The sequence below is a fragment of the Phyllostomus discolor genome, chromosome 2, assembly GCF_004126475.2.
Source record: "Phyllostomus discolor isolate MPI-MPIP mPhyDis1 chromosome 2, mPhyDis1.pri.v3, whole genome shotgun sequence".
NCBI classification, from domain to species: Eukaryota; Metazoa; Chordata; class Mammalia; order Chiroptera; family Phyllostomidae; genus Phyllostomus; species Phyllostomus discolor.
In genome coordinates this window covers 80,686,721-80,700,313 of record NC_040904.2, presented here as the reverse complement: position 1 = coordinate 80,700,313, position 13,593 = coordinate 80,686,721, and the positions used below count along the sequence as shown (strand labels likewise).

The 13,593-nt window shown below is 35.3% G+C and overlaps 1 protein-coding gene across 4 annotated transcripts in view; it reads left to right on the top strand.

Moving 5' to 3' along the window:
- Positions 1–13,593, top strand: part of TBC1D23 (TBC1 domain family member 23) — a 68,571-nt gene that overhangs the window by 45,634 nt on the left and 9,344 nt on the right. For 3 of the 4 annotated variants that reach the window (XM_036018011.1, XM_036018010.1, XM_028503969.1), the window contains 5 exons: positions 28–198; positions 2,279–2,321; positions 3,815–3,924; positions 11,082–11,221; positions 12,702–12,746. In XM_036018011.1, coding sequence (XP_035873904.1) covers positions 28–198; positions 2,279–2,321; positions 3,815–3,924; positions 11,082–11,221; positions 12,702–12,746 — 509 coding nt within the window. The remainder of the gene's footprint in view (positions 1–27; positions 199–2,278; positions 2,322–3,814; positions 3,925–11,081; positions 11,222–12,701; positions 12,747–13,593) is intronic. The other variant, XM_028503977.2, reaches the window with a different exon arrangement.

Sequence of the window (13,593 nt, the reverse complement as noted above, 5' to 3'; positions counted from 1 at the left end):
GTTTTTAATTTTTTAAAAATTGTATAGATGCTCCAGAATCCATCTGAATTTGCACAGTCAGTAAAGTCCTTGCTGGAAGCACAAAAGCAGTCCATTGAGTCTGGCTCCATTGCTGGTGGGGAGCACCTCTGTTTCATGGGCAGTGGCAGAGAGGAAGAAGACATGTATATGAACATGGTCCTGGCACACTTTTTACAGGTATGTGCATATATCATTTCAATTTTGCATTGTTACTGCTATCACCTTTAAGAAATTCTCGTGGTATTTTTGTGCTATTATCTAATACACTGTCAAATTTATCTGTATTCTTTCCTTACAGCTTATATATTTTGTGTCTATCCCCAGATTTTTATGTGCTTATCAGGTTTATTTTTTGTTTAAATTTTGAACCATCTGGAATGTTTTTCTGTGTAAGAAGTAAGGTAGGAAGCAAAAAAATTTTTTCAGGAAACCAACCAGTTGTGCTATCAATTTGAAATACCACCATTTTAATATACCGAATTCCTCTATGCATTAGCATCTATTTCTGGATTATTCCATTGCATTGATATTTATACTTATTCATATCCTAGTACTTTTTACAGTAGCTGTATAATCAATTATTTCCACTTTGAAATTCAGTAAATATACAGGTATATTTATTCACGACACTAATCACGTTTTTTTGTGTGTTTGAGTATTGTCTTTGGCACAACTAATCTGTTACTGTGATTTTATGCAATCTGTATCCCTTCTCTACAAAGCTTCACTCAGTTATGGCTCTTTTGTTATAATAGTAGTTGTTTATTAGGAATTCTTTGGTAGTTTATATATTAAAGTCCTCATTTTGTGTAATTCTGAACTATGTAATCAGGAAGACAGTAAACATAGTGTTGCACGGTCCATTCAATTAGGGTCCTTTCTATTCATGTTGTATTTTACCAGGAATCAGGTTTTAGAAAATTAGTCTAAAGGACAGAATCCTTGAAAGACAAAATGAGAGAAGCAACAAGGTATTTGGGGAGAGATTATAAGGTAACTTTATACCTTATTAAGAAAAGATTTTAGAAACTTAATACACAATAACAAACAGGGACTCAAAACTGATTTTAGTTATAAATTTAATTGGTCTGTTCTAAAAGTGCTCTGGTATAAACTGTATATTGTAAGGGATGTCAGATGGCAAGAATTTGGAATATTGTGAACTTTATTTTTATAATTCAATTTCTTTTTGTTTTAATTGTTGACACTATTACAGGTGTCCTCCATTTTCCCACCCTTTGCCCACCTCCACCCAGCCCCCTCCCCGGGCCTTCACCACACTATTGTCTGTGTCCATGGGCAGGTTATTGATGTGGTTTCAGAAATTTTTTTCTTCCATTTTATCTTGGAAGATTTCAAATAAATCTAAAAGTGAGGAGAGTTGAACTTTATAAACTCTATGTAAAGATATAATCTCATTATTATTATGCTTTACTTTAAAAAATCACCTAACCAGTATTCAGGTTTCCCTGAATTTCCCAAGATCCAAAATAGGACATTGCACTTAGATGAGGTCTTTAAGTCTTTTTTCATTTATAGATTTATAAATTCTCTTTCATATTTTTTCCCTTGCATGTATTTGTTGGGAAAAAAACTAATTACTTCATCTTACAGAGTTCCCTCATTCTGGATTTTGCTGATTGCATTCTTATGGTGTTGTTTATTAGGTTATGTCCCTGGTATTTTCTGTAAACTGGTGATTAATTTAGATAGAGACTTGATCAGATTACTTTTGGGGGAGAAAGGAGGTCCTGGTTGGTGTGTACTTCCATTAGGAGGAAAATAAATACTACCCAGTTATCTGTCTTTTTTGTGTCTCTCTCTTTTTTTATTATTGCTTATATCCATTAATTTTTAGTAGTTTGTAAAATGGTAAAATTCTGTCATTCTTTTAATATTTCATTTTTATAAAGGATAAAAAATATTTTGAGAACTTTAAAATATTCTAATTACATCCAAAAATTCAACTTAATTTTGATTTGACTATTGCACTATTGGAACTATAATACAAATAAAATTATAGTCTCATTAGAACCATGAAATTGTTCCCTCCTTCCCAGCCAAGCACCAGACCTTACAATACACAAGTTAAATATATGTACCTCTCTTTGCCAAAGTCCAAAATGTCAAAGAAAAGAAAAAGTCCAGAAAGTCAACATACAACCTTATATATTACATTTCTCAAAATTTATAAAATTATCAGAAGTTCTAATTAAATTGCATTTTGGAATAATTTAAATTTTATTTTCCATTACAGAAAAACAAAGAATATGTGAGCATTGCCAGTGGAGGATTTATGGGTAAAATTTTAATTTATTAATCCCTTTGCCTGCATGTTTCAGTGGAAATCATATTATCATCAGAACTGATTTATAGTAACCAAGTTAGTTCATGGATATACTCTTCCTTCAGTCATTCAGTATTTTCAAAAAAGACAAGGCCAGCAGAACATAGATAACAGACAAATATATCATAGGTAATTGAAACAAATAAATATTTAATGGAAGACTGTAAATAGATGTGTTTAAATTAGCTTGTATTTGCAAAAAATATTTTAGTACAGATGCACGAAAACTGCCCACATGATTTGCCTCTACAGAGGAGTAGATAGGACTAGGAAAGAAGAGTATGAGGAATACTTTTCACTCTATACCCTTCCTTCTTTTGCTTTTTAAGTCTGTTTTGTTTTCATTTTATTTTTGAATTACTTAAGGTTAACAGCTGCTAAAAAAAATGTCAGCTCAATGTAATAAAACAAATACGCTGATGCTTTCAAATCTGTGGAATCATATCTGGTAATCTAGGATAGTAAAATAATTGACAGAATCTCTGTAGGCAAGTATTTGAGAATGTATGAAGAATTAGGTCAGAGTAATAAGACTATAAGAAGAGTTTTTATTTTTTACAAGAGCTGTTATTTAAGAAGACAAACTTGCAACTAGTAAATAAATCCTGGAGCACTAATGTACAGTTTAGTGAATACAGACAATGTTACTGTATTGTAATCATCAAACTTGAAAAGAGACAAGATCTTATTTATTCCCACCACAAAAAAAAAGAAGTGCCAATTATAATTATCTTATGTTACAATTTAGAATTTTTGGTAGATTAGGATCTATTTCCTGTTGGTCTTTGTTGATATTAGTAAGGATTATGATTATCTCCCATTTGGCATGGCCTGATAATTAACTATCTTTGAAGCTCCTACATAGAGTGGTCTACAAAAGGGATTATTGTAATAAATAGATGAAGCAAGTATTAGCCTTAAAGTAAGAATGATTTATTTTCCAAGAAAAACCTCTCTTTCCAATGACAAAGATTAATTGATGTCTTTTTATAAAACAAAAGCCACTGTAAGTTTTCTTTCTTTAAATTAGTTTACACTTCATATTATTTTATATTCATTTCAGGTGTAACCATAGGTTTTTCTATTAATGTTTTATGTCATTAAAAAATGTTGCTGAGATCATCAATTCATACTTGGAAGATTACCTTCCAAAAGGGAAAATATGAAGCCTATATATACAGTTATTGTCACCCTTAGGGTCAATTAAGAAAAGTCATATGTGTTCAGAGGAATTAGAAGGAAGGAAGAAGAGGAGGGGAAAGTTTTCTGTAGCTTGGAGTCCTTTACTCCTTTTCAGAGATACAGAAAGAAATACCTGTGAGATGTCCTTGGATCCTTTTTCATTCAGCTATGACATGTTTATTATACCTCTCTGGTAATGAATCTTTTCAAAAGGGGTTGATATGTCAGGTGTTGTTTTTTTTTTCTTTTCTTGCTTATCTTAAGCACTGCAGCAGCACTTGGCAGACATTAATGTGGATGGACCAGAAAATGGTTACGGCCATTGGATTGCTAGTACCTCAGGCTCAAGGAGCAGTATCAGTTCTTCTGCTGATGTAAGTGTATGTGTTGAGTATGTTACCAATTCAGATAAATACCCAGAAAAGGTAGCTAACTATTAAACCCCCACCATAACAGAAATGGAGTCAAAATACTTCAAACACGTACAGTGAGGAATCATGTTATTGTGAGATTAGTGAAATGATGGAGGAGGCCTGCACAGCTCACCTAGCCGAGAGTGCAGAGATCTGTCTGCTGAATTCAGGTTTCTCCCTATCCAGCTGCAGTTTGACATCACCTAGTGACAGTTTTCTGCTCCAGCTAAAGTATCTATCAATGGAGATGATTCTGAGTCTATGATGAGCTGGTAATCTCAAATTGAGCTTATTCTAGGAATCTCCCAATTAGTTTGAGCCAAGATAATACTGAGGCTTATGGTCCTTTCTTCTACACACCATGTCTGCTCCTCCCCACCACAATCTTATTTTAGAACTTTAGTCCACCCATATTTGAGAATGGGTCAAGCAGAGGAAGATAGGAACCCACTGTCACTCTCATTATATTCAATTTTTAGTTATTGAGATGTACATTCCTGGATTTTGCTATATCGGGTAAATCCATTTTTCTGTTCTCCTCTGAAAATATTTGGGCCATAAATCTTTTGCATTTTTTCAATATTTCATGTCAGTCAGATTAGATGTCATTACATAATTTCTTTAATAAGTAGTAGCCCTCATCTACCTAATGATTATTCTTTAAAACAGCAATAGAAGGAAAACTGCAGTACAGAGTCACAGTTACTAGCTTTGGCTTACTTGTGTAACACACTGAGATGTTCACATTTTATCTCTGCAACTTATTTTATGATCTTCAGTAAGATCTTTTCAATTCTGGTGTCTTCATCTGTGCAAAACAGATGGAAATAACAGAACCTTCCTCATAAGGATGACATGATTAAATGTGCAAGTGAGTGGAAAGTGTAGTACCTATGGTTTACCTATTTAATAGTAGTTATTACAAAATTATAACTCAGCTTATATTAATTGAGGTTTATATTCAGCTCTGTGAGTCAAAGCAAATTATTGTCAGATTATGAACAAGTAAGCCTTCTTTGAGAATTAAGTTTTCAACTTGATCCTCCAGGTATCTAAGAGTTCTTCATGTGAGATCACCGTGTATTTAATAAACATTTGCCATTTTCAAAATAGTATTCCATTATATGGACATATCATTTCTCAGCACCCTATGGAATATTTACATTGCTTCTAGTCTTTTATTATAAATACTACTACAATTATTTTATGTAGTAATATATTTACATATGTCATGATTATTGAGTCCTAGAAGTAGAATAACTTGATCAAAAGATTAATTATCAGTATCCTTGGAATTCTGCATTACCACCAATAATAATAATAATTCAACATTCTTCTGATTTATATTTTCACTCACAGCATTGGGTATTCTGTTGAAGTTTTTATCTTCAGATTTGAAAAACACTGATTTAAGCTGGGAAAGAAACTGTCTTAAAGATGTGTTGTATTCAAAAGTACCAAAGTTCCATAGTTAGTGTATTTTGGTTTTGAATTTGGATATGGAAATAGAAACACTTTTTTTGTATTGCTTAATGACTTACTCTCATAAAAATAAAAACATGTCTACTATAGCATCATATATAAATATGCAAAGTATAAAAACAAAATCACCTGTATATCCCTCTCAGAGATAACTGCTATTTGTAATTTGAAGTATTCTCCAGATCTTTTTAATGCATGTGTATTTTAGTATTTTAAAAGTACTGATCAGAGTATACACATAATTTTATTTTCTGCCTTTTGACTGAACATTTGAGCATTTTCTAGCATTTTAAAATGCTTTTATTTTAAAGCATGGGTTTTTTTTATGTCTGTATAATTTTCCATCAGATAATACCTAAATCCTAGGGCACTTTCTGATTACTTCCTTCTCATAAATTTTGAAACTTTTGACCTCTATCACCAACTTGCCCTCTAGGGTATATGGGAGCAATCCTATGAAACAATTTAAGAATTAGACTCACACTTGCCCTGACCAGTGTGGCTCAGTTGGTTGGAGCATTGTCTCATAATGAAAAGGTTGCGGGTTCGATTCCCATCAGGGCACATGCCTGGGTTATGGGTTCAGTTCCTGCGCAGGGCATATACAATCCCTGGCCCAGGTGTGTACATGAGGGAACCAGCTGATGTTCCTCTCTTGCACTGATGTTTCAGTCCCTTTCTCTAAAAAGCAGTGAAAAAATGTCCTTGGCTGAGGATATTTAAAAAAAAATTACACTCTTGCCGGCAAGATGGAGGAATAGGTGGATGCACCGTACCTCCTCGCACAACCAAGAACAGAACAACAATAATTTACAACAATGATTTGCAGTCATAATATCAGAACTGTCAGAGGATTTAACTAAATGGAAGTCGGACAGCCAAGAAGTTGAAGTAGACCCGTACATCCAGACTGGTAGGGGACAACGAGCCGAGCGGGCGCGGGGCTGGCGCGGGTCACAGGCGCACGTATGTCGGGGGAAATTTGGTGCAAAATCGGCGCGATAGCAATCTGGGGTGCAGGAGCGCAGCGGTGCAGCGGTGATCCCTGAGTACGCAAGCAGCAGCTGGGGGAATCAGTGGGGCAGCGATTGTGGACCAGGGCAGAGCTCACGGCCCAGAAGCCCAGGGAAGTGTCTGGCTCCAGGAGAACAGAACAGTCACCATTGTTCCCTCCCGTCCCCGCTCCCGCCCCTGCCCCCACATATAACGTCACAATCGTGACTGGGGCGCCCAGCCCCGGTGAACACCTAAGGCTCCGCCCCCCACCGTAACAAGAGCGACCAGACCGGAGAAAAAATAAATAAATAAATAAAATAATAGGAGAGATGGGGAAAGACATAAGACATGTTTCCAGCAGAACAGATCAGTCCCCCAGGACTCATCCTTTTGAGTGACCAAGAAATAGCCAATCTATCAGATGCACAGTTCAAAACACTGGTGATCAGGAAGCTCACGGAACTGGTTGATTTTGGATGCAAATTACGTGAAAAAATGCAGATTACCATAAAAGGGATGCAGGAAAACACACGGAGGAGAGCCAATAGTGAAAGGAAGGAATCTGAGTCTCAAAACAACACAGTGGACCAGAAGGAAGATAGAATCAACCAAGCAGGAAAGCATGATGAAATAAGAATTCAAAAAATTGAAGAAAAGCTTAAGACCATCGAGGACACCTTTAAACGTTCCAACATCCGAATTATAGGGGTACCAGAAGGGGAGGACCAACAAGTGGAAAAGTTATTTGAACAAATAATAAAGGAGAACTTCCCCAAACTGGCAAAGGGAACAGTCTTCCAAGAAATCCAAGGAGCGCAGAGAGCCCCAAAGAAGTTGGACCCAAGAAGAAACACACCAAGGCACATCATAATTACATTAGCCAAGGTAAAAACAAAGGAGAGAATCCTAGAAGCAGCAAGAGATAAGGGGACAGTAACCTACAAAGGAGTTCCCATCAGACTGTCAGCTGATTTCTCAAAAGAGACCTTACAGGCAAGAAGGAGCTGGAAAGAAATATTCCAAGTCATGAAAGACAAGGACCTACATCCCAGATTGCTTTATCCAGCAAAGCTCTCATTTAGAATGGAAGAGAAGATAAAGTGCTTTTCAGATAAGGTCAAATTAAAGGAGTTCATCATCACCAAGCCCTTACTTTATGAAATGCTAAAGGGACTTATCTAAGAAAAGAAGATAAAGAAAAGACATGTATAGTAAAAGGACAGCAAACTCACAATTATGAACAACCACACCTAAAGCAAAACCAAAAGAAACTAAGCAAACAACTAGAATAGGAACAGAACCACAGAAATGGAGGGCACATGGGGGGCTAGCAGTAGGGGTGGGAGGAGGAGAGAGGGGGAAAAGGTATAGAGAATAAGTAGCATAGAATGTAGGTTGAAAATAGATAGGGGGAGGGCAAGAATAGTACGGGAAATGTAGAAGCTAAAGAACTCATAAGTATGACACATCGACATGGACTAAAGGGGGGGAACGTGGGTGGGAGAGGGGGTACAGGGTGGAGGGGAGTGAAGGGGGAAATGGGACAACTAATAGCATAATCAATAAAATATATTAAAAAATAAAATAAAATATATTTAAAAAAATTACACTCTTTACATTAGCTACACCAGGATGACGTTTCTTGACCAATTAGAGGCCTAAGTGAAAATGTTTTAAAAAGTAAAAGTTTACAAGAAGTAAATGTTTAAAAGTTTAACTACATGAATAATATGCTGACTACAGGCATCCACCTTATTTTATTGTGATTTGCTTAATTGCACTTTGCAGCTAGTACGTTATTTTAAAACTGAAACTTTGTGGCCACCTTGCATTAAGCAAGTTCAAACAAGTCTATTGGCATCGTTTTCTAACAGCATTTGCTTACTTTATGTATCTCTGTTACATTTTGGTAGTTTTCACTATTACAAAAATTTTCATTATTATATTTGTTATCTGTGGTCAGTGATCTTTGATGCTACTGTTGTTCATTGTTTTGGGCTGCCATGAACTGTACCCATATATGATAGCAAACTGGAAAAATGTGTGTACTCTGACTGCTCCACCGATTGGATCGTTCCCCCATCTCACTCTCTTTCTTCTCAGGCTTCTCTGTTCTCCAAGACACAACAATAACAAAATTAGGACAATTGATAACTTACAGTGGCCTCTAAGTGTTTGAAGTGGGAGGAAGAGTCACACTTCTCTCACTTTAAATCAAAAGCTAGAAGTGATTAAGCTTACTGAGGAAGGCATGTACCAAACAGCCAAATTCTGAATGCCAAGGGAAAGTTCTTGAAGACAATTAAAAGTGCTACTGTGGTGAACATGTGAATGATTAGAAAGCAAAAGAGCTTTATTGCTGATATGGAGAAAGTATTAGTGGTCTGGATAGAAGATGAACCAGCCACAACATTTCTTAAGCCAAAGCCTAATGCAGAGCAGGGCCCTAACCCTCTTCAATCTATAAAGGTGGAGAGAGATGAGGGAACTTCTGAAGAAAAGTTTGAAGCTGGTTAATGAGATTTAAGGAAAGAAGTTGTCCCCATAGCAAAAGTGCAAGATGAAGCAGCAAGTTATCCAGTAGATCTAGCTAAGATAGTTCATTAAGGTGGCTACACTAAACAACAGATTGTCAATGTAGATGAAACAGCCTTATGTTGGAAGAAGATGCCACCTAGGATTTTCATAGCTAGAGAGAAGACAATGTCTGGCATCAAAGCTTCAAAGACCAGTCTGTCTCTTATTGGAGGCTAATTGGTGAGTTTTAAGTTAAAGCCAGTGCTCACTTTATTCCAAAACTCCTAGCGCACTTAAGAATTATGCTAAGTCTAATCTGCCTGTTTCCTATAAATGGAACAAGAAAGCCAGGATAACAGCACATCTGTTTACACTATGCTTTACTAAATTATGTTGAGCCTACTTTCAAGACCTACTGCTTAAAAAAAAAAAAAAAAAGATTCCTTTCAAGTATTACTGCCAAGAGCTCTGATGAAGACATACAAAGAGATTAACATTGTTTTCATGCTGGTAACACAGTGTCCATTCTGTAGCCCATGGATCAAGGAGTAATTTTGACTTTCAAACCTTATTTAAGAGACACCTTTCATAAGGCCATGGCTGCCATAGGTAGTGATTCCAATGATGGATCTGGTCAAAGTCAATTGAAAACCCAGAAGGGATTCACCATTCTAGATGCCATTAAGAACTGTTGTGATTAATGGGAAAAGGTCAAAATACCAACATTAACAGGAGTATGGAAGAACTTGATTCCAACCCTCAGTGGATGACTTTGAGCGTTGAAGACTTTAGTGGAGGAAGTAACTGCAGATGTGGTGGAACTAGAATTAGAAGTGGAGCCTGAAGATACCACTCTATTGCTGCAATCTCTTAACACTTTAATGGATGGGGAGTTGCTTCTTACCGATGAGCAAAGAAAATGGTTTCTTGAGATGGAACCTACTTCTAGTGAAGATGCTCTGATAATTGAGATGACAAAAAAAGGATTTAGAATAGTATATAAAATTATATATACTATTAATTTATAGTTTCTATATACTAATAGTTGATAAACCAGTGGCAGGGCTTGAGAGGATTAAGTCCAATTTTTAAAGAAGTTCTACTATAGGTAAGATGCAGTCAAATAACATTGCATGCTACAGAGTAATTGTGAAAGGAAGAGTCAATCAATGAGGCAGAATTCATTGCTGTTGTACTTTAAGAAATTTCCACAGTCACCCCAATCTTTAGCAGCTACCACCCTGATCAGTCAGCAGCTGTCAACATCGGGACAAGACCAGCAAAAAAAGACTTGCTGAAGGCTCAGATAATAGCATGTTTTAGCAATAAAATATTTTTCAGTTAAAGTATGCACATTGTTTTTTTTTTTAAGACATAGTGCTATTGCATACTTAACAGACAACAGCATAGTGTAAATGTAACTTTCAATGCACTGGGAAACAAAAAAATGGTGTGACTAGCTTTATTGCAAAATTTACTTTATTGCAGTATTCTGAAACTGAAACTGCAGTATCTCTAAGTTATGCCTATGTATACCTTTGCTCATTTTTATAGACTAATCTGAGTTAAGAAAAGGTTGATAACTTGATTGTTTATTGAATAAGGCAGATAACTTCATACTCCACACATTATATGTGCAATGTGTATCCTCATTTTCTCTTTCTACCTTCCGTTCCTAAAATGGTCTCACCTAGTGTATCAGTTTTCTTTGGCTGCCATATCAAAATATGATTGACTGTGGCTTGAACAACAGAAATTTTTTTCTCCAAGTTCCAGAGACTAGAGGTTCGGGGTCTGTGTTGGCAGGTTTTTCTCCTAAGGCCTCCCTGGCTTGCAGTTGCTACCTTCTTGCTGTGTCCACACATGGCCTTTTTTCTGAGCAGGTACCCCTCTGGTGTGTCTCCCTCTTCTGTAAGGACTTCATTCATTGGATTAGAGTCCACTCATATGATCTCATTTAAACTTCATTACCTCTTTAAAGGCCCTGTCTTCACATATAGTCACTTTCTGAGGTGCACTGGGAATTAGAACTTTAACATAGGAATTTAAGTAACCTTTAGCAGTAGTGTATCTTGAATCATTTGGAGAGTTCTTTAGTAATTTCTTTTTTTATTTTTTTCCAGGGTGAATCCTCTAATGGCTCAAATGACAGAGGAATGAAATCACTAGTAAATAAAATGACTATTGCTTTGAAAACAAAATCCGTTAATGTCAGGGAAAAAGTTATCAGTTTTATTGAGAATACATCAACGCCTGTGGACCGGTGAGTTGCTTATATGGCATGAGCTTATGATGAGTAATTAAAACTAAGAAAAGTATTTCAGAGTAAATATTAGTTGAATGTGTTCTAGAAAAGGATCGTGAAGTACATTTTTTATTAGATGGTTTCAGTTTTCATTATAATTGTGAGATGTCCTTTATTGCTGTAAAATTTGTCTATAGATTGCCTTCTTTTTACCACTGCTCAGAATAAGGTGCAGATAATGATTCTGTGCATTTATGCCATTTCTTAAAAAACTATTCAAGTGCCATTTTACGTTTATCATGTCATATGGTGGCTGCTACCCACATGTCAAATGGATAGGAATCATCTAAATGCAGTAATCTTTGTAGCAGGAACCTCTTCCTCTGCTTCAGGAATTTAAAAACCTAGAGAAGTTGTCATGCTAAATAAAGCAGAAATCCATTTCTTAAGTTTAAGTGTTCAGATCTTCATAGAATTTTGTTCACTGAATATAATGGACTTTTATTTTCCCGTGATTTACAAATGAAGGGCACAGCCAAAAAATAATAAACAAGTTTAAGAATATTTGTTATATTGTTTCTTACTAGAACTGTGAGTGTACAATATGTTTTTTCTTCACACTTTAGCCTAACTGATCTTTCTTGTTCCTTGGGGTCAAAACTCACCTAATAATTCTGCAGAATTTGTTTCTAAGCAAGCTTAATCTTGGAAATGTGTTACAGTATTTAATTTCACTGTTATGTCTTACTTATAATATCCTAGGTAAGTTGAAATATTTGACTTTTAGACTTAAATGTTCACTTGTAAAAGTATAGTACATACACATACAAAAATACACTTTCCCCCCATTTAGAAAATAGTAAAGAAGAGGTTGTTTTAACCAATTCAGGTAATTGTATGTTGTATAAAATAGTCAACAGATAAATAATATTAAAGTATTTTATCATGAAATGATTTTTTTGCTCATTGATGTACACGTTTGCTCTTAAAAGCCGCTAATCTTTTTTTTTAATGATTTTATTTATTTATTTTTAGAGAGGGAAGGGAGGGAAAGAGAGAGAGAGAAACATCAATGTGCGGTTGCTGGGGGCCGTGGCCTGCAATCCAGGCATGTGCCCTGACTGGGAATCGAACCTGTGGTGCTTTGGTTCGCAGCCCGCGCTCAATCCACTGAGCTATGCCAGCCAGGGCTAATCTTTTTAACTTTAATTAGTGCATTCTGAATTTAGAGGACTATTACTACTATATTTTACAGCACGACATTAAAAATCTTATTTTAATGAACTAATGATAACTCTAAATTGTAGGCTTCTCTTTGTTAAAGTGTCACTTGAAACAGGCTTCTTTTTCATTTTTCCTTGTACTTTGGGTGATTGAAACATTTTCTTTATAATGTACACTCTGCGTTAGAAAAACTGATTATACCGTATTTTTTGTTTTAAAGCTGTTGTGTTTTTTATAATCATTTTGTTCTGTCCTCTGCCTCAATTTGCTATAGAATGTCTTTCAATCTTCCTTGGCCAGACAGAACATGTACAGAGCGGTAAGCCAATGAGTAGAGCAGCTTTGTTGGACCATCCTTTTCCTTTAGCATGCTTCATGCTATCTATAAAGCTCCTGCTGTCTTGGCTAAAATTTCATGTAGCTGTTTCAAGTGCTAAACTTTTCTCATTCTGCTTTTAGGAGTATATGTGATGCTGATCTCTTTTTGTCTTTTGCTTTGATCATTAAATTTTTTTTCTTGCATGATTCTTTGCATCTCCCATTCCTCAGATGAAAGTCAAGTACATTCAAACCCAAGGACTTCATAAACCTACAGCTTATATTCTGACACAGAGGAAGTTGAAACAAAGAAAATATATAGTCTCAGAGTTGGCTGGGTATTAGCTTTGGAGCTCATTTACTTTTGTGTCATGCCCTAATGGTAGAGAAAATCATAGTACCTGAAAAAAGGCACAATTCATGGTTCAAATTCTGGTTATTTCATGTACATTGTATCTAAATATTTTTAGATTTTTCTTAATGAGATGTTTGTATGTATTAATACTTCTATGTAGCTTTTTCAGTTTCTATACTCAGAATTTTTCTGCAACTTAAATTAGAATTTCAATTATAGCAATATCTATGAACATTTTAAAAGAAAATCTAGTCATACTTAGAATGTAAATTGAGCTTTAGAATAATGGACTTGACTTTTTCTCAGGTCATTTCAATATTTCCAATGACTGGAAATAGCATTTCTAAAAACCAAGTTTACTCTCGACTTACTGATAAGAGTTTTTATTTGCTGTGATCGTTCCTACACAGTATTAATTACAGGGCTTCTATTATAACTTTTTCTAAGACTATTTTAAAGGAAATTGTATCTTTTAAAATTATAATGTTTGTGA